General features: G+C 41.0%; 1 protein-coding gene and 1 long non-coding RNA gene across 2 annotated transcripts in view; one reads left to right on the forward strand and one right to left on the reverse strand.

Moving 5' to 3' along the window:
• The window catches only part of kctd16b (potassium channel tetramerization domain containing 16b), a 55,248-nt gene extending 46,305 nt beyond the window's left edge, over positions 1-8,943 (reverse strand). Inside the window, exon 1 of the mRNA XM_008332298.3 lies at positions 7,700-8,943. Within this exon, the coding sequence (XP_008330520.1) occupies positions 7,700-8,537 (838 nt within the window). The 5' untranslated portion in view covers positions 8,538-8,943. The remainder of the gene's footprint in view (positions 1-7,699) is intronic.
• Positions 1-15,190, forward strand: part of LOC103394848 (uncharacterized) — a 57,549-nt gene extending 42,359 nt beyond the window's left edge. Inside the window, exons 3-7 of the long non-coding RNA XR_523205.3 lie at positions 4,090-4,309; positions 12,312-12,650; positions 12,819-13,019; positions 13,144-13,477; positions 13,555-15,190. This is a non-coding gene — a long non-coding RNA (uncharacterized LOC103394848). The remainder of the gene's footprint in view (positions 1-4,089; positions 4,310-12,311; positions 12,651-12,818; positions 13,020-13,143; positions 13,478-13,554) is intronic.
• The last annotated feature ends 5,447 nt before the right edge of the window (positions 15,191-20,637 follow it).

Below are 20,637 nucleotides of genomic sequence, written 5' to 3' on the forward strand. Positions count from 1 at the left end.
TTTAGACACATTGTGGGAAAACTATTTGTTTTACAACAGGTTTAGATTGAAAAAGTAGATTTGTCCTGGTGCCAAAGACGTCCCCCAGAATTCTACAAAGAAGGAATTCTATTATGGAAACTACACCTGAGCAAGTGGTTAGGTTTTTTTAAACTCACTCACTTTTATTTACATGGGTCAGCTCTAAATAATTCACAACAGAAAGCAGCTAAAAAAAAATTCATATTGACTCAAATTTGAAAAAATCACTTCTTCACTTTTACAGTTCACAGTTTAGAGGGCTGTTAAATTCCAAAACAAACTAAAAAAAACATCTAAAATGATTTAAAAGTACACTGTAATGAAGCCAATCAACTATGGCATTTCTGTTAAGAAGATAATGAATAAAAATAACAGTAATATTACTTTTTTATGAAGCATTAAATCTCATCAGGTATTTTTCTCAGAGTACCAAAGGTGTTTTTTGGTTTTGTTTTGTTTGTTTTTTTGTAATTTCCCCGTGTTAATTTCTCTGGAGCTGCTGCGTTCGAGTGTCTTGTTTCTAAATGCACATAAAGACAATTCATTTCCACAACAAATGAAATGCTACTGATATTCTGCCCTGGGAAGCGATAAAGTGCTGCAGAATGAAATTACACCATGGAGACCATATGCTCCATCAAACTGTGGACCACCACTGGGTGAGTGACAGTGTGTGATTCTAATGAGGCGCAGAGGAGTAAGGAATGATCTGAAAAACCATCAAACTGTGAGGTTTCATGATAGAGTTTAAATCCTGATAGCCTGAAAAATGACCGCCTGTTTCATCACTCGCAAACCACACAATAAAAGAGGAAGGGATGGGGGGAGCAGTGAGGTAAAAGGGGTTGAGCAAAATGAAAAGAGGAAAAAAAAAAGAAGACAAACAAATCAATGGAGATTAATGTGAAATAGTGACTCGGAAAAACAGGTCAATTTAGTGTTGCCCCTTCACCTGAGATGAGCCTTTTATTTTTCCGCTGTCAAGAGAATAGGAATTCAGTTTTGATTTAGTGTTAAACCAGAACAATTTGGTGAAACCCAAGCGTTGCGTTATCGGGTTTTCGTTATCGGAGGAAAAATCGATAACTATTCTTACAGATATTGGATTATATGCTAATATCGGGCCGATAATATCGGTCGGCCGATATTATCCATTAATTTGTCTCAATTAATCCCTGCGGTTCATCTATTATATTTCTTACAGTGAAGTGTTATTAATAAAATTCTAAAGTTCACTGTTCACATTTCCTGTTTCCACAATTAGAATCAAGTCAACGTCTTTCTGTCTTAGAAGCCCCTTGGTGGTCATTGTAGACATTTCAGCTACATCAGCGTTTGTCTTTTACTTTCTGGACCTGGAGAATATGTCTATTATTTATGCCGGGTGCAGTAAAGACGCAGCGTCACGACCAGTTTTATTGGACCACCATAGAAAAACAAAATGTTTGCAAACACAGTTGAGCTTTCTAACTAACATTTTATAATCTATCTGGCATGAGATGCAGATCGGTGTAAAGAAAATGTATGGATCCGATTAGGTTCCTGTTGAGTCATTTGGACAAATGGCAGCAGGCATTCATCTGCAGCATGACATGTCCCTGCAATGAAAGATCCATGGGTGTGATTACTGACTGATGTGAAAGGGAGACTGTGCATACTTGATATAGTGTTTCCAGCCAATGTGGACACACACACCAAAGCTAGGATATGAAAGCAATGATGCATTGCAGCAGCTAGCCTGTAGATTGAGTAAGTGAAGAGGCTCTCCAGCTGCAGTTCCAGTCATTATGCTACTCTCCACACCTCGCACCGCAGAGCACTTATTCCAACACAACAGGAGGGAGCATCAGCCGTGCCTAGCACAACAGAGAGAATAGAGTGTCAAGAGTCACAGAGGAGGAGAAATGGGCTGATAGACTCTCTCGTGCATGCACTCTCTCCCTCCAAAAGTGCTCTGAGGTTCTCGATATTTTCCAGAGACTGATGACTGTGGAGATAAATGTGATGCTAAGATCCCAAAAGAGGAAATGTTATTGGGAAAAAAACAATCCTTTCTCTTGCTCTATATGTAATTAATTCTCTTTCTTATTTTCCTCGTTGTATTAAATTAAAACATCTCTCCCTCCTCCCGCCATGGAGTCTCACCTAGGCTCATTAAAAGCTGCCGTTTAAATGCTAACAGTTTTATCGTTTCACAGCAAATAAATGTTCTGTTCTTGGACAGGTTGATTTTATTACTGATTTCCTTGTTATTTTCATAAATAATCCTAAAAATGTTAAAAAAAAAAAAAAGTTAAAACTGAGTTGTGAATACTATAAGTGTAGACGCAAACACTTGGACTGGCTTTCTTTAATTGACGCGTGATTTCAGTGTTGATAGAAAGGTCAACATTTGAGCATGTTTTCACACCTCCCTCCATTAATTCTTTTTTTTATATAACTGGTACTCACAGCATCTCTTTGTGAAGATCTTTGTGAATAGTCCTTTTTAAAAATCCTAAACAGTACTGATCCCTCAAGCTGAAGAGATCTCATCCTTGGATGGTCTCCCATCTCAACACTGTATATAAGGACTGTGAATATATAATTAGTCAGTCTGATGAAAAAGTCCTCATGTTTTTCCAGGGTTCCAGGGTTGGACTGGTGGCCTGTCGCTAAACATACAGTCAACACAGAGGTCAGATAGTATGAGGATCAGTGGACTGGAACGGCTGCCACACTTAGAAGATGGAACCAGGGTTAATGAATGTCAAATGAGTCAGTGTTAATAATAATAAATATTATTATTATTATAATCACCATCATAATTTCTGCTATTTAACATTACAACAAAAGTCATTTTGTTGTTTTGTGAATTTGGAGACAAGAAGTTGAGTGAGAGAGAAAGGGGGGGAGAGAGAGAGAGAGAGAGAGAGAGAGATGAGTGCATTAATGTGGTATTTTATAGGTCCATATAAAAGGTGGTTCAGTCAGTGATTTATGTCTCTCACCATGAGCCAAACAGCGTAAAAGCATAGATTAGAAATACAAAGCTCATTAATAAACGTGTGCTAGGTGTAGTAAAAAATCACTGAGTGTGGTTTTGGTTTGGCACTGAGGGTTGGCACGTTACTCTCCCACCCGTCAATCTCACATTAACGTCTTTCTAATTCTGCTGATTTGAATCAGCTCGAAATGAATGGTGTAGTGGCTGCAGGTGATTCGTTCTTCGTATACGTGACAGTATCTGTTATCTGGGTATTGTTTGTGGTACTGTTCTCCACATACAGTCCTGTTGTTAAAGCGTATGTTAATGACAGCATACCAGAGTTCAATGTTCTTGACCCTAATCAGCCAATGTTTCGCCTTCGTCTTCGTCGTACGACTGCCGAGCTCTGGTTGATTAGTCACCAACCAGGTCCGTCATCCGACCTGTCATTGCTCTTTGGTCCTTTCATCCCTCTTTGTGATTTCAATAGCAATGACAACCTTATGTCTTTTTTCACTGGGAATTGCTGTGGAATATTTGTGGTTTTGTACTCTTTTAATTCTATAGTGTGACCATAGAACTTTATAGAAACTTAGCTTCATGGAAATGCAGCTCCCTGTGAATTTTATTTGATGGTTATACAATAAAATAAAAATTGCTTCTTGGGGTGTTGAAGGTTTCAGACGCCTGAATTTCTTTGTTTTTGCTGCTAATGGTTCCTATTCAAACAAAATCAATTTTCAAACAAACTGATGTATTCTATAGAATACATCAACGAAACAACAATTAACGCTAATGAACTGCTTTAGGGCTTTAAGTCTATGGTCTGGGTTAGTAAAAAGTGTCTACGTTTAAAACGAAATGAATGAAAAATTCTTATTTTTCATTTGAAAATTATCTCTTTGGAGTAACTGCTCCATAGTGATACCTGGGAGAGGTATTACCAGTTGTCAAAGGAGTAGCTGCAGTGTTATAATGAAAAATAGCAAAAACAACAATACGTTTTTCTTTTCTTTTTTTCAGAATCATTCACCACCTGCTCTCTTTTACTTATTCTCTCTCTCTCTCTCTCTCTCTCTCTCTCTTTGTGAATCATGCAGCACTGAGGTGGTCTGTGGTGTACGCCCCCACGGAGCTGAGGCCAGGGTAGCAGCTGTCCCTATCAGACTCTCCTCAGCGCTGTCACAACCTGTCTGCTCTCACAGCTAATCACGTCCTACAGGCCTGCAGCGTGGGACCACCGCTGCTAATGTCTGCACCGAATGGGCTGGGATAGACTCGCAGAGTGGGCATGATGTCACTCATAACAGTGTACTTCATGTATGTGTGTGTGTGTGTGTGTTCATGCCTTAGGGTGGTGCAACATGAGCTGCGTAAAAACAACAACATATACAGAGTAAAACACACACGACGGTCGTTACACGGCGGCTAACAAGCTTAGCTGTATGACTGTGGTCGTTGTTAATGACACACACTTCTCTCTGGTGGGGTCAGACCTCATGTTGAGCATCGCTGCAGCGACGTCTAGTAAAAATGATTCGTTATTAGTGGCTCTAGCAATGCATCGATTTGGAAAAAATGCTTTTGCCAATGATATGAATGAGTGAATCATATATAGGATCTTTGGAGCTTCTCTTTGGCTGCCAAAAGGCCAAGAAACAGATCAATGCCACGGCCGATATAGAATAAAAAAAAGTTAAACGTAGAAAACAGGCATAAAGGACAACTGGTGCAGCCACACTGCTGTAACTTAACAAACTTGTAGAACTGTCGCACAGAGGAGGATCATCTGTGAGCTCAAAACAAACCTGAAGAGCCAGAGATGATGGACTAAAAAGACGTGAGGCAGCATTTTGCAAAAGTAAAGACAAGAGCGAAGTGTGTGTGAGAGAAGAGGCTTGACAGGGCAGTGAAAATGTGGCAGGCAGATCAAGTACTGTTTTTTTTTTTCAGCGGAGCGGCTGTCCTTGTCCCGGACCCTTCTGCTCCCAATGAGAAAAAAAATCTGCTCTAATAACATGTCAGAATATTCTCATGAAAACTTTCTGCAGGTTTTCTCTAACTCTCAAACATCCCCCTCGTTTTCTAATCTATCTTGACAGGGTGGTCAAAAACTTTTAACTTTCACTGCCTCTGCTTTAAAGACTGGATGGGTCTGTCATGCTGAAGTGAGGCTGAAATTCTGACGGGGCATACACAGGTCTTTGAAGCTCATCCGGTCCAAACACACAGCGAGACTGCTGTCAGAAGCAGCATTAAATCCACCGGATGGCTGCTCGCTTTAACAAACTCCTAACGCCCGTGCACCCTTCACTCTGCGCACGAGCGTGCCCCGCGTGCACCACCGCTCTCTGTGGTCTCTAAACGGCTGGTTACCTGCTGGTATTATCGTGGCCTGCGAGTGTGGGGGGTTTTATTTTTATTTATTTATTCCTTTCTGCTCCAGCACATGCAGGCTTTTGTGTTGCGTGTGTGTTTTGAAGCCCACCACGTCTGCTATTATTTATGTGTGTGCGTGTGCCTTCCGCAGAGCTCAACATTTGTCAGCAAAGCCAGGGAGCAGTTGTTTGTTTGTCGGTTGTTTGTCAGCAAGCAACAAAGAGCTCGGCAGAAGAAACGCCAGACGCCACTCTGTAATTTAGCACCACCGCTATCCTGGCTTGTTAGCGCTGCTCCTGAGTGTAGTGGAGGCCGGGGGTCATCAAGTTGTCGTAGCTGCTGAGGGTTGGACCGTTATTGTGAAGCTCATTTACCCCGGGGAGCATGCAGCACAATCATTCTCCTGCGTGTTTCTTTCCATCTGTGTTGGCTCGGTGACTTCAGTGATTTATTGAACCTGCAGTGATTTCTAACCTGCGGTTCTCAACGTGATCGGATGATGAGATTTGATAAAATAATTTCTGGGGAACATGTGTTACAGCAGTGTTGAACAGTTGAGAAAGATACATGAGTATGAGTTGAGCTTTGATGGCTTTTCAGAGCAGATTGAATACAGTTTTTGTGCGTTGACTCGTCACACCTTTAGCATGCAAATCGTATCAGGTATTAAAATGTGGAAAGTCATAGAAACTTTGTTGAATTTCTTTTCAACAAAATGGTGTTACCCATGAATAAGCCCCTTCATCGTCACCACTGACAAAAGAAGCGAAAAATGTCTGCGCTAAGTCATCACAGATACCATGCAAATGAGAGCAAGGCAGGAATCCAGAACCAGCAGCTTAAAACTACTTCAACCTGAATCAACACATCACAACCGGTGGACAAATAAAACGCACCCCCCCTCCCCCTCTCTCCCCCTCTCTCTCTCCCTCTCTCTCTCTCTCCCTCACACACACATTATAATCACTGTGCACTTGATGAAACCGACTTCGCATGAGTCAACAGTGCTTCTCTGGTTTGAAACACAGGCTGGCTGTGTTAGGAGCGCGGTGATGTGTAGTGACATTTAATGGTGAGACTGCACATTGTAACAAATGGAGGACTCCGTCTCCTGTGCTCGCACCTCCTGTCCCCAAGGGTTTCAAGAAAACTACAGTATCACATGTCAAAAGAAAAGTGTTTTGGTTTTTTAGGCATGAAATGTGCAGTGTGTAGTGTGTGTGTGTAGTTTTTCCATTCATTCATATCTGTGCTACAAATTTTAGTTTTTTTCTTTTTTTCATCTTCTACTAAATCTAAATGTGCAGTGTGTAGTGTGTGTGTGTGTGTAGTTTATCCATTCATTCGTATCTGTGCTACAAATTTTAGTATTTTTCTTTTTTCATCTTCTACTAAATCAGACATATTAATCATGGGAACATTTGATAGATTTCCTGCCTTGCGTCATTATTAGTTTTATTTCTGGTAATAATGTCTCTTGCTTTAAGTGAAGTATTTATGGCTTCTCCTGGTCTCTTTTACTGGTACTTGGACCAGTATCCATTCTGTGACATAGTTTATGGCAGCCTCGTTGTGGTAGACGTCCAACGCCAGGCAGCTTCCAGCATATGGATTATTTTGTTGTGTCATAAAGCTTTACAATATCCTGCATAAACATCACAATCATCTTGTCTTCACTCGCTCTATCTCACTGCCCAGACTCCTGCCAGCTGTGGTGCAGCAAAGGTGGAGGAATACTGTGGACGTAGTGCCAGGGAGCCGCCTGTAGAGGGTGGGAGTCATGATGACAAATGGCCATTGCTGAAATACATTTGCTGTAACAATTATTTTTGGCTTAGCTCAGAGGAAGATGATTAAAGCTCACTGTACTTTCTGCACACGGTTTGAAAGCACGGGATCTTAACCCTCACCCTCTGTTAAGCTTCAGGATGCGGAGTTTCCTCCTCAATCTGATTAGGGTTTGAATATTGTCCATACTGTATTTTCTGTGGTCTCCTCCCACAGTGCAGGATGAATCTAAGAGGACTGTGGAAGTGTGATTAGTTATTTGCCTATTTATTTAGCCCTGCCAGCAGGGGGCACATCTAATATTTACCCTGCCCTGCGCACTGCAAGAAAGTGAGCTTGACTTGACTCAGTCAAAATGAATTTGAATTGACTAAGTTAAATATATATTCAAGTGAACATGACATGTAAAACCCCCCACTCCTCCAGCCCATCCCTATTACTGCAACTTTCTATCCAGCCAGCAGCGGAAAATCAAAAGCGCGTTCTCGTGGCGGTGGCAGGTTCTTGTGTGCGCTCATGTGTCAAACGTGGGTTGTCACTTACGGTAGAAGACATATTCGGTGTAGCTGGACCAGATCTTGTCCTCAGTATGTTGGCTGACAAACGATGCTGTGACTGACGAGTTGCAGGCAACCATCTGAAAGCCGCACTCTGACAGCATGTCAAAAGCTCTCTCCAGGTGTTTGAACTTCAAATAAAACCGGGACGTGTATCGTTCCGGTGTCCTGTCCGGGTCCCGGCTCTCGTTCAGGGTCTCCCCAAAAACTTCCTTCGCCAGGGCCACTCGTCCGCATATAAGTATCCGCGGTACCCTCCTGAACTTGGCGTCAGTCTGACTCTCACGGCCCATGGTGCACGAGCCCCTGTAACCCACCGTGATGAAGCCGCTCTTTCTGTCCGCCGGGACCAAGGAGGGCGGCGGGCACTGGCGGTGGTCGCTGCTCTGAGACCCATCCTCATAGTCGCTATGGAAGTAGTCGTCCGGGCTTTGTTTGAGCTCCTCTGGGGTCAGCAGCTTCACCAGGTCGGGCAGCTGGAAGTACTCCGCCTCCTTCCTGAGCCTTCCCTTTTCTGGGAAGTGATCCGGGAGGACGACTTGTTTGTCTCGGAGATAGTCCAACACATACCGGAATAGAAAGCCGTCTCTGTCGATGAAAAAACGACCCTTGGGGTCCCTGGCCAAATCGTTGGATGGCTCCTTTTTGGAGGAGGAGAAGAGCTTACCCAGGAATGAATTGGGGTTGTTCACCAAAGTTGAATGACGCGTGTAATAAACCTGACCCCCTACGTTTAATTCAACCACATCTGGGAAACTGTTCTGAACTGATGATGCCTGGGGGTTAGTCCTACAGTTCCCACTCAGCGCCATCCTCTCCGACATTAGCAGCTACAGACAGGCTGTGCACACAGCAAGTGAAGTATGAGAAAAACGACGGGTCGGTGGTGGAAAAGTTACCTAAGCCGTGTCCTTGTTTAATCTGCGCCCAGGGCCGTCAACTTCATCTCAGTGTGGACAGTGTTCACTGATCCATGGTAGTCATTTTTACCTACGAGTCCTTAGCAGTTGTCGTATTGGGATGAAGATGGCAGTCCGGGGCGTCCCTCCGAGGACGTTGAATGAAACCGACTGTGATGGGGAGGATCGAAAGTCAGTCAGAGAAAAACGAGCAGTGTCCGCGTGCATCCAGGGCGCACGGCCGCAGCTGCATCCCCATCACTACAGGCAGGACACCACGGGACCAACTGAGCTTTGATGAGAGAGAAGGGCAACAAGAAAACTTGTCTCACTTGTCCTTTTGACTCCGAGTCCGTCAACCCCGCACCGACCAGCGAATTATAGAGAAACTAAACGATAAAAGTCCACAACTTCTTTAATAGTGTATTTCCGGACGGAAAGTGGAGCTGTTGTAGTTCCTGCTTCCACTTCCCTTGGACGCCACCAGGTTCTCCGGACTGAGGGAGCAGCAGGAGAGTGAGCAGAACGTCTTCCAGTGGCGAGAAACTTCGCAGAAAGAGAGATTGCAGACGTCAGCGCCGGTAGTCCTACAATGGTTGTGTCAGTAGCTTGTTACTACAAATGTTGCCTTTTTGGAAGTAAAGTCGTTTGTGTAATTTTTAAAGATTTTATTTTCTCCTTTTTTCGGAGTTTTCGACGATAGATCCGCTGCTTTTACCATGAGCTGTCCATGGTGCTGAAATCTCACCCCGGAGCTGGGTGGTTCCTTAAAGGCTGCCCCAACCAGTCGCTTCTCTTTCTCTCCCTCCCTCCCTCTTTCTTCCTCTCTCTCTCTCTCGCTCTACCCCCACCCTCTCTCTCTCTCTCTCTCTCTCTCGATCTCTGTCACACACACACACACACACACACACTGCTTCCCTGTGAAAAATATAGACCACATTCTGTATACCATGCCCATATAACTAAACATGTGATCGGTCCTACACAAATGAAATGCATTTCGTTACATATTTCAACATTATACATTGCTCTCAAACACATGCAAGTGTGATTTATGGCGCTGCCAATAGCGCCTCCCTCTGTTTGCAATGCGACTTGCCCCGAGTTATCATTTCAGTACCATGGATAGGTGCCAGCCGGTGGCTCGTTTGCAAACGTAGGACTGTGTGTAGTTGAGAACCGACTTTTTACCAATACGATTTCCTACAGAATGCGACATATTGCACATCCCCGTGCGTGTGTTTTTACTGACAGACTTAATTATATTTGTTGATGATTAATGAATGAATTTCTGCAACACCCAGAAAAGGCTGAAAAGAGACAATGTCACCATGCGCATAACCATATGATTTTGGAAATCATCAAATGTGTTGTTAAAATGCCCAAAAATGATTGAAGGAAACAATAATTATATCTAAAGTCATAATCACATCGTTTGGCCAGGAATGAAAGTGTCAATCCAGAATATGCATAAACGGTGCAAAAGCCACCATCTGCGATGGTATGTGGGTGAATCAGTAACCATGGTAAGGCAGATTGGCATGTACGTGAAGGTACCCTCGATACAAACCGCTTACATTAAAAATCTCAGAGTTATGTGCTCTCATCAAGACATCTTCATTGGCCTGTCATTGATTCAGCTGGACACAACCAGGTCCCATTTGCACTGATCAGGTTTATAGATACAGATTGGAGGTGCTTGATTGGCCTCCTGCAGTCAATGTCGTTAACCCATGGAAGATGTCTAGTGGCATCAGGAGGAGGTGAATCAGACAATGTTTACCGTGTGGACTGTTGAGCAGCCGAAGTCTTTCATATGGCAAGATCTGGCCCAGAAGGATTAGGTTGTATTAAAAAGGCAGCTGGCCCTGTGGTAAAACTTGGCTGCATTTCTGGAGTTTGTTTCAGGTATTAATTTTCAAGTTTGATTATGTGTCATTAGTAAAAAAATAAAAGCTGTTTAGAGAAGACACTGTCCTTTTGCATAATTAATAAAGTTGCATTTGCAATTTCAAATTACAGATTTTAGTTTGTCCCAACTAGAAATTGATCAGACAGATCATCAAACAGAACCTAAATGAAAAGGCATTGACATTGACACTGCATAGTTATCCCTCATCACCATTCATCATTTTTAAATAAGTATAGTACTGTATATGCATTTGGCCTGAAGTGGACTCGCAGCTGTAGCTGCCTCATAAATACACACACCCACTGCACTGCCGTCACGCTGCACTACTATTAAAAGAACAGATTATTGACCACCTGTAGGAAGTTTAACTTGTTTGGCTGGCACAACTCAATTCAACTGTGCTGCTTCTGTCTCCAGGGAGCACTTTTGGTCTGTTGGCATAAACCTTGCAAAACACACCGTGGAACTATCGCCGGTGCGGATGACTCATATGTGAATGTACCCTACGTTGTGCATGAAATTTGCTTATTTTATTGTTCAAAATACCAAACATATCAACTGAAATGTATTCACTCCAAAATCTGACTGAACACAGAAATACAGATATTCATAAAATACCCTTTTTTTAAAATGTAACTAGTTTAACACTTAATGTAAAGACAATTGACAGATTTATGTATTTATTTCAAAAACAACCTCAAACTTAAAGAAAAGTTTACTTTTTTTTAAATTTCATGTAAATTGCTTGACATAAATACACTCACAGTCCTGTTATTTTGCTCTGCAGAAAAGACTGCCAAGGAGATTTTTCGCAGGCCAACCACAGATGGTTGAATTAAACTACATACTCCTTCCGCCTCCATCTCTCATGACAAGAGCACTGAATAATGCCAGTGCTTGATGGTAAATCTGGGTGTACAGCCGGCAGACATCGGCTGGAAAATATTAAAAAAAACCATATATGAAAATCTATGCCTTAAGCCTTGATTTTTGTGTAATGTAAACTTTGACGCTTATTTATTATCTGTTGTTGTGTTTGCTGGCAAACAGTCTTGGTGCTTTCTTCGATCTTGGCAGGGAGAAATCTGATTAAGCAGAGGAAAAGAAGACAAAGCATGAATACAGTATTTTCTGGGGGGGTCTAACAAGGTAACAGGGGAAAAGGATCAAAACTGTCACACACATACAAAAGACCTCGCTGCAGGCATTTGGCTCATTCATTTACAAGCTTGCCACTCTCTCCATGTTTGGTCAAATTTTAGATGTAAAATTGAATTCTGACAATATGTCTAGAAATGTCTAGTCAAAAATCTCCTCATGGAAATCCGAAAAACATATATACGTATATTTATATATATATGCCCCAGATGCTGCATCAAAACAGTCAAAAAAGTTATTTTTAGCAGTTTTCAGGAAGGAAAAAAAACCCAGCTCATACAGCTTAATAGTCAGATACCACAGCTTGAACCAGACAGCTAAACTGAAGACGCAAACTACAGCACCACCCGGTTCGTATCACCGAATATATTAATATTATGATTTAATAACCAGGGAAGAAAAAAATAATTTGTTCTACAGCTCAAAAACAGTTGAGCAGGCTGGTGGACTAGCAGCATATCTCCTGTAAACGTTTTTGAAATTGTGATATTCCCTCCGCTGTGGAAAAGCAAAATTACCGTTTTTCTGGATTTATGTTATTCTGCATGCCGAGCAAAAAGTCACTTCATTTTTTTGTGTCACTCTGCTCCTCTGCCCCTCAATCCTGTCCTCATCCACTTTCTGTTCAGGCTGACACAGCTGTCTCTGCTAAAGTAGTTCCACTGCTTTCCCAGGAGCAGAGAATATTTAACTGAAAGCCCACTGAACATTAAGGGCTTTGGCAGCTGGAGCAGAGCAGGGCACTGAGGGACAGACGAGACACTCCTGCAGCCAGAATAAGGAGAAACCTCCAGGACACCATTGTGTCGCGGAAAGTCGAACGCCTCAGCTTGTCTTCTGGCAAAAACCAGCAAAGCTGTCATTGCACTCGCTAATGCTGACTGCAGGTGTCTCTCTGTATGCACCGTGCACTGTGTCCCCCGGTGAAGGAGTCAGGACTGAGGCACCATCACGGCAAAAACAACCAGGTGAGTATGGCTTCAGTCATTTCAGGTAGTTGTTGTAAATATTTCTTTTACTTTGTAAATAAGTCAAATTTAATGAATTGCGTCTTTATAGATGAATAACACATTAGTTAAATGTTTTAATTATTTGAGTATACAGTAGAACAACACTTTTTTCATGTGTCTTGATAGCCAATGACTGCAGGTCTTACAACCAGAAAACGAGGAAGATCGTTTCAGGTTCGAGATCTTGCCCTCCACTGCAGTGAGACTTGCTAATGCTCTATGGTTTGGACTCAGTGGCCCTATCTGAAACACAGAAGAATGAACTGCTGTAGACAAAATCAATTGTGCTACATTGGGGCATGTCGGAGATGAAGCCACCAAGAAGAGGTGAAGATCCCAAAGATTCCCTGGAAAAATATATGGTTCAGTGTGAAGCCACTTTAACTGTGCAGTAAACATCAAGCTTTGCCTAAATCCTGTTTGACAATTCAACACTCTACCTTTATCTCAGCCAGGTGCTGGTCATCAGCTGACCCACGACTCACAACTTCAAAGCCTGCTTTGAACTGTTACTGATTGAATTGAGACCCCTCATCGAGGAGCCCAGTGTTCAAAGGGAAGTGGAGGAAGGTCGACTGGACCACCACTCAAATGTACCCGCAATGTTTTTAGCATGCAGGTAGGGGTATATATATATAACACCTCGAATACAGGATCAGGATCAGAGAAGAACCAGCCAAGCATCGGCCCCCGGACATGACAGCAGGTCTCTGAGGCCACATGGCATGAAAGAAGAATGCCTTCGCTTTGTGTGCTCTCAGAGAAACACAGGAGACTGGCCCAAGGTATAGGAAGAGAGAAGAATTCCTGTGCATGACTGGACACTGGTCTGTTCACTGAGATTCACATATCTGTGTTACAGAAAAGAAGAACGCCTCTGTGAGGAGCAGCACCTGAATATACTGAATATACTGAAAGAACGAGGAGAGGACAAGAAACACCTGGGTGAGGTTGACATATCTGTGGTTGCTCAGCTTTTCATTGACATATACTGTATATACATATATGTATGTATTTATATATGTATGTATATAAAGCCATCAGTAGTCTGTCCAGAGCAGGGGTGCCAAACATACGGCCCATGGGCCAAAACCGGTCCACTAGGGTGTTCAGTCCGGCCCGCTAAAAGATACACAAACTTTTAGTATATTTTTTGCAAAATGATATTCAAAAGTATCTCATATACTTATACTTTTAAACATGAAAACTAAGGGGAAAAAACATGGACTTGCTATTTATAGTTAATGATGTTATGATTGTACTGGTCCAGCCCACTTGACATCTAATTAGGTTGTATTGACCCATAAACCAAAATGAGTTTGGTTGGTCTGGTCTAAAACCTTGTTCCTTCAGCAGCTTCAAGGGTAACCAGAGCTGCTCCAGCCTCATCTTGTTCCTCAGCCGATTATTCTATTATATTGAGGCAAACTTATCAATGTTCTTCATGAATCTTCTCATTGGGTTTTTTTATTGGCTGGTAGAGTCATCTTTAAATTTCAACAAACATCAGCTGTCTGTCTGAAATGTCAATGTCAATCCTATGATTGCTCATCATTTCTAAGAAAAAAAAGTAAAAAAAACACTTTTTTTTTTATTCTTTTAAACATATTTGATTTCTATGCAGGTCTTCCAAACTTTAACTTTTTTTAATAATTAGAAGAGTCTCTCTTGTGCTTAGTTTAACTCTGGCATGTCTGCTCTGATTGTGTATAGAATTGAATTGATCGTTGTAGGTTACTGGCACATACACAATTTAAAAAAAAACAAAACTCTGCACAATATCCCTGGGTGATATACGTCTTCACAACCTACCTGTGTCAACTTACATTGTTTTCTTAGAAGAGGAAGCGGAGGAAGATAATAAAGAAACGGCATAACACTTCTAGTTCTGAAGGTCCTTGTTTCTTTTCTCAAAGATTTGCAGGCTTAATAAAAGTCACTCAAGAATTTTTCACTTTACACTGTATTCACTGGTAGAGATATACAGTGACCTACATTTCTCTGATAATGTGTATATCCACGTTAATATGCAGAGACTAGATTTGTATCACCTCTGGAGAAGAAAACTGAATTATTTTACAGACCACCCTGTAGCGTTTCTGTCACGGTAGAATATGGCAGTTATGTACTGTACCTTATTACATTCTGAGGATTTTTTGGTTCAGAGAGAATTTTTTCTGTTAGTGGATCCTGTGGTCACATAAAACCGTCCACAGATACAGGGTCTCTAATAGTGCTAGATCAGTGGTTCTCTAACTGTTTGATGACCAACATTAGAATATAGCAGCATAGGCCTTCACTATTAGCTTCCACCACACAGGGGCGATGTTTATAAAGGTGTTTATGCTTAAATTTTCTATTAATTGTGCATGGTATGTTTCAGATTTATTCAATTGAAAATGTAAATGTGGAAATTGGAATTTTCCCCACGTACCACCGGTGGTACGCCTACCACAGTTTGAGAACCACTGTACTAGATCATTTGAGCATATAGCATATGTTACAGTTTGAACAGATATACTGGCAACTGCATTTACGACAATATTGTTTGTAGTTTTTTTCATTGTTTTAAAATACATTTTAATTTTATTATCATATTTTAATAGGTTAAAAAAGCACACACATATTTAAATGTTAAAATACATATCATTAATATATATTATTTTAATCATTTATATTAAGAAAGTAGAAAATCTCAATAAATTACATCTTGGTTTTTGCAGCGCTCGCTGTATTCCGAGTTCAATTGTGGTTTAGTCGTATCTGAACAACTGCAGTCCATCCTCTGTCTGTGCACAACACAGCCGTGTTCTCCAGGTCCAATGGGAACTCGGCCCTGTTGAGTTGACAAGCTATGCAGATGAGGTGTTGCTTAGCATCCAGTCTCCCTCCACCAACATCAAGGCCTTGTGGGAACGCGGGAGAAGTAGTTAGCTGTGAGAGTTTACCTCCACACTCAGCGTTCCTGGTGTAAGACGTGCGTGTGTCGTTTCCACTGATCCTGTTTGTGTCTCTTGATGGAGTATAAATATTCAGAAATCATCTGAACACCCACTGGAGTTTGTACAGATTTTTTTTCCCACTCTGGGACCTACAGTAAATGTTGTTGGATTATAGATTTTCTTAAATGTGACGAGCTGATAATTAATCTGGTTGTGTTGTTTGCCTTGTCACGATAGTATGTCCTCTATAAAAGAGAATACCCCGCTCCAGGATTTATTTATTCATGAAAATAGCAGCTTCCTTTATATCTTTAATTTAAATCTTTACACTTTCTTTCTGTATGTAAACAAATCAGTCTTTGTACAATTTTTTGAGATGTCACTCACACAGCCTCTTGGCCTCACCACAGGACTGAAATCAAGATTCTTTTTAATGTTCTTTTCAGTTTCAGGGGTGTTAGGAAACACGTCATTGAACAAGTTCCAAAATCTTCCGTAAGGATCATTTTAATGGGTTTCCATTCAGGTTTGGTTACAACTTGGGTTAAAACACTACAAATAGTGATTTAATAAAAAATCAAATCTTTTTGGAACACCTGGCAGACATGTCCTAATATGTTTTAATTTTAATTAAAACCCATCACCTTTTGAAAGGAACGCATCTGTCTTAAAACGTTATGACCTTCTCTCATACGATAAAGTATGAAGAACAATGAACCGGAGACCTTATACCTCCGTATAAAACCTTATAATTTTTTCTACCTTGACTTCACAGCAGCAACGTGTGACTGAAGTGACAGATGAACAGTTGGTGGGTCTCAGCTGCCGCCTGTGATTTTATCAGAAAACCAATAGAGAGTCAGCCACCCCGCCAAAACATGGCCACCATCCCTTATGTTCACGTATAGTAATGTAAAAATATAAACATTTCACTGAGACGTGTGCTGAGAATAACCGTAAAATATATTAAATATTCAAATCTGGGCTAATGTCTAGGCTCATCCTTTTACCACTGACTGGAAACAGTCACAGGGGCAGGCGCTCCATCATTGAATGTCTGATATTTCTCCTCCACTGACAGTCGTTTAAATAATGCAACAATGCAGCGGCGCCTTAAGACACTGTGCATCCAGTCAGAGCGACTGTGGGCTGTCATTTTCATCTCTGCTCCGTTCTAAAAAGAAGAACTTTGCTGAAGGCGGCGAGATCGCACCTGATCTCTCAGGGCCGTGACAGGTGGAGCGAGTGGGCCGACCAAACGAGCAGAACAGAAGAGATTGCGCTGCTTTATCATAACTTCTAAAACTTTTAGAATGAGTTTAACCTCATAAACAGATGATATAAACCCATGTGAGAGAATCCGAGGGAGTCGTTTTACAGCAGCGAGCAGCCAGACTGATGATGAGATACCGTCGGCTGGCAATTCTGCCAGAGTCCCATAAGAAATCTCTCCCAAGTCTGGAACCCTCCTTTGCTGTTATCAAATCTTTTGTTTCAGTTTGATTGAATAATACACTCTAAGACGAGAGATGCTTCAAAAAGAGAGGTTTGAGTCGCCGTGTGTAGCTTTAAGAAGAGTGTTTTTAACTTTCCTTCTACTTTTCTTCTTCTCATTTATCCTCATCTGCTTTTCCCAGAGGAGGAGTTGGAGCCAATCACCTCTTCACTTTCACTTTGTCCTCGACTTTCAATCAGGATTTGCCACAGCTCGTCCACAGTTGGATTTGATTTGAATCTTACGACGAATTTCACAGAGCATCGACATTCATTTAAGGTAAAAAAAAAATATATATATATATTTATTACATGTAATTTATACATGTAACATGTATTGTAAATAAAGTGCCATGCAGACTGATTTAAATTATATCTTAATCCCAATAACACTTCATCCTTTCTATGTGGCCCAGTTCTGAGTGTGTCTTTGTGACCCCTGCATAGTAACTTTTTGTGTTACAGAATACCATTTAAGCAATATGTGAAGATAAAGATGAAGTAGAATCATCAAAACCTGTGTTCATACCATCACCTGCTGGGGAGTGGGAGGATCCACATGTTTTGTTTTCTTTCAAACTTTTCTTTCAAAATAAAATGTAGAAAAGACTGAAAGTGGCCACTCAAGGACATAGATATTCAAGGGGAAAACAAAACCTTTTTTTTTTTATCTGCACTGATTGAATTTGGCATGAACTCTGATGTTTAAATCGATATCATTTTATCAATGTACAACCGGTGCTGGACTTTGAGAAATATAGGATTTTAATTCCAACATATAGATTTATGCTCTCGGAAATGAAATAAACCACTGACTAAGACGGCGTTGTGTGGAACGATATTGACAAATTTGGTAAATCGCTCAGCGGTAACACCTGATGTGAAACCGAAACGTTAAAAAAAGTCCAGCATTGCCTAACTCACAGTGAAGGAAAGCAGTACGAGCAAACTCTTTCACAAAAGTTGAGGGTGAGAGAAACTTGGCTGAGAGGCTGTACAGGTGAGGAAGACATGGAAGAGCAGAGGCCGTGCAACTGTTTACAATACTAGCCTTATTATAGCAGCTTCTAAATCTGTTTTGACAGGTAGTACACTCACGGTGCAGTCCCCGATGCCAGCCAGAGGCAGACAGGTATGTGGTGGTGAGACTCCACACTGTACTCCCCAGAAAGCTTTCAAACTGTGTTAGTTTTTAAGGTTTTGTAGGAAAGGCGAAAGGCATTAAGTGTTCGTAAATGATGAAACTGACATCAAAACTAAGAGTTTCTGTGTATGTGTGTCTGTGATAACTGTCATTTTAGGAGAAAAACAAGTTGAATCGTGTAGTTAGAAGTTCCTTTCAGAACAAACTTTAAAAACTTTATTCCCTGTCTGTGGAAAAGACCACACATTAGAACCAAACGCTTTAGTTTAAAAACACAGTTAAGCAATGACAAGGCTGCTGCCGGTTAGGAAATTGAATTAGATGATTTGACAAAAAATTGAATCAGGTAATGGTTTGAGGAAATGTGTGCATCTGTTTCTGACGTAAAGCCAAAGCTGCGCACGCTTTGTGTGCATGTCAAATGCCAAGGGAGAAAAATGACCTCTCGTTTGTCTTTCTGAAAACCCATATTGAGCTTTTTTTGTCTCTCTATGATCGTGTCAAGCAGATAAGAGTTCTCTTAATTAAAGGAATGGTAGAAGTGAGATTACAACAGTAGGAGAAATTCAGAATTTTTAATCCAGTCATCCACCCAGGCAGTAACACATAGCAGTGCATTGCCCTAAATTCAATTACCCTCTCTGGCACTTTTCAATTTTCCCTCATTGAGTGGATTAAGAAGAAACATGTACTTCAGCTGCGGATATGATTAAAAGTCTGTGGAAAGATGGCGGAACCAGAGGGGAGGAAACTCATGTCTGCTGGTGTTTTGTGCATGAAATCATTTACGTTAAACCATGGTGAAAACAAAGAAATGAACTTTCCTTAAACCATGGTGAAAACAAAGAAATGATTCACGTACAGAACAAAGATGCATTCACACTTTTCTTTTGGTCGTTTTCCAAAGAGTTTTTTTCACCCTCACAATTTAAAGTGTCATAAGTTTCCTGACCCTCGGTGTCGACAGACATTTCATTTTAGTACAATCTTAAAGGGATGGTTTTATATATTTGGCCTCTAGTTGACAGCAGAGAGGAGAAATGGTTTTTACAAATGACCAGAAGCTATAAGATGAGAAGAAAGTGCTCCTGAACTTTCACACTGGCAGTGTCTGAAATAATACAGAGACTTTTCAGTTTTTTTAGTGAAAACTACAGCCACAGTAGTTACAGTAGTTTGTTGTCACCAACGTCATCTCCTCGGTGTGCACTGGAAATCCTCAAAGAGAGATCATTTGTGGAAAAGGAGGCCTGGTGCTGTGCTGTTGGACAATCCATAGAGAAGGCAGAGATAAAATATCATTGTGAGCCCATGCACCACTGGAATCTACATCTATGGTGGCGAGTTTCTTTGCCAGTTAATCAGTTTGATGATGCTAACAGAAAGCCTAATGTTTTAGTTTAAGTCTCACTGGGACAGTGACACTCGACAGCAGATTGAGAGTTTTCATTTGTTTACCAGGAAGTTTACCAACATTTCTAGTAAACTCAGTTTACTGACATTTACTGTTGTTGAAGATATTACAGCATTTTATGTTTTTTTTAAGTCATTCATTGGGCTGCTTTCATACTGACATTAAAAACCTCTAATATGTTCCTGCTTCCACTGTGTAGGTACGGTTACTAAATAATAAACAGTTGACAAACCTTGACTATACAGGTCACGTCAACGCCTGTGGTGTTTTCTCCAGCAGAGGTCACCAGCCAATTATCTAACATTGTTTGTCATCATCAGAAAGAAACTGTGCATGTAATAATTTTGGGGGATCATTTTTAGAGCAGCACTCCCACACAGGCAGAGTGATCAACATGCTCCTTGGCTTCCAGATGAAAGAGACTACCTTTGTTCTTTCCTGAAGCTCTGAACCTGTCCTGTTAAATAATCTACTCTCTCAGTGCCTGTTCCACCCTGGTTTGTACTGATTGTGAGTCAGAGTACAGCAGATCCTCATATCTATGAAAGTCCCAGAAACACAATGTATAATTTCAGAAGTTATACACGTGCACTTGTCATGGGTGAGCTGGTCACAGAGTGACTCAGACATTCCTGGGCAAATGGCTTTTTAATGTATGCATTATAATGGAGAGACCAGCTGATCAATATTGTAGCAACAGCATTGGCCAGACCTTTTTTTTTTTTTTTTTACCTTTAATTACTTTTGTATAGCATAGTTTTTAAGTCTCAACTTACAAATTGGGAAGGTGAATGAGCTTTTCACTCCTGACTTTATTATTCAAGTCCAATTTAAAATATACTAAATATTAAAGGCACTACCTGAGGAGAAAGTCAAGGTAAACTTAAAATTTTAGATATTTTATTTAAAAATATTCTAAAGTCTGATGACAAAACGAACATTATCGTATAT

The sequence above is a fragment of the Cynoglossus semilaevis genome, chromosome 19 (assembly GCF_000523025.1).
Source record: "Cynoglossus semilaevis isolate Cse_v1.0 chromosome 19, Cse_v1.0, whole genome shotgun sequence".
Lineage (NCBI taxonomy): Eukaryota > Metazoa > Chordata > Actinopteri > Pleuronectiformes > Cynoglossidae > Cynoglossus > Cynoglossus semilaevis.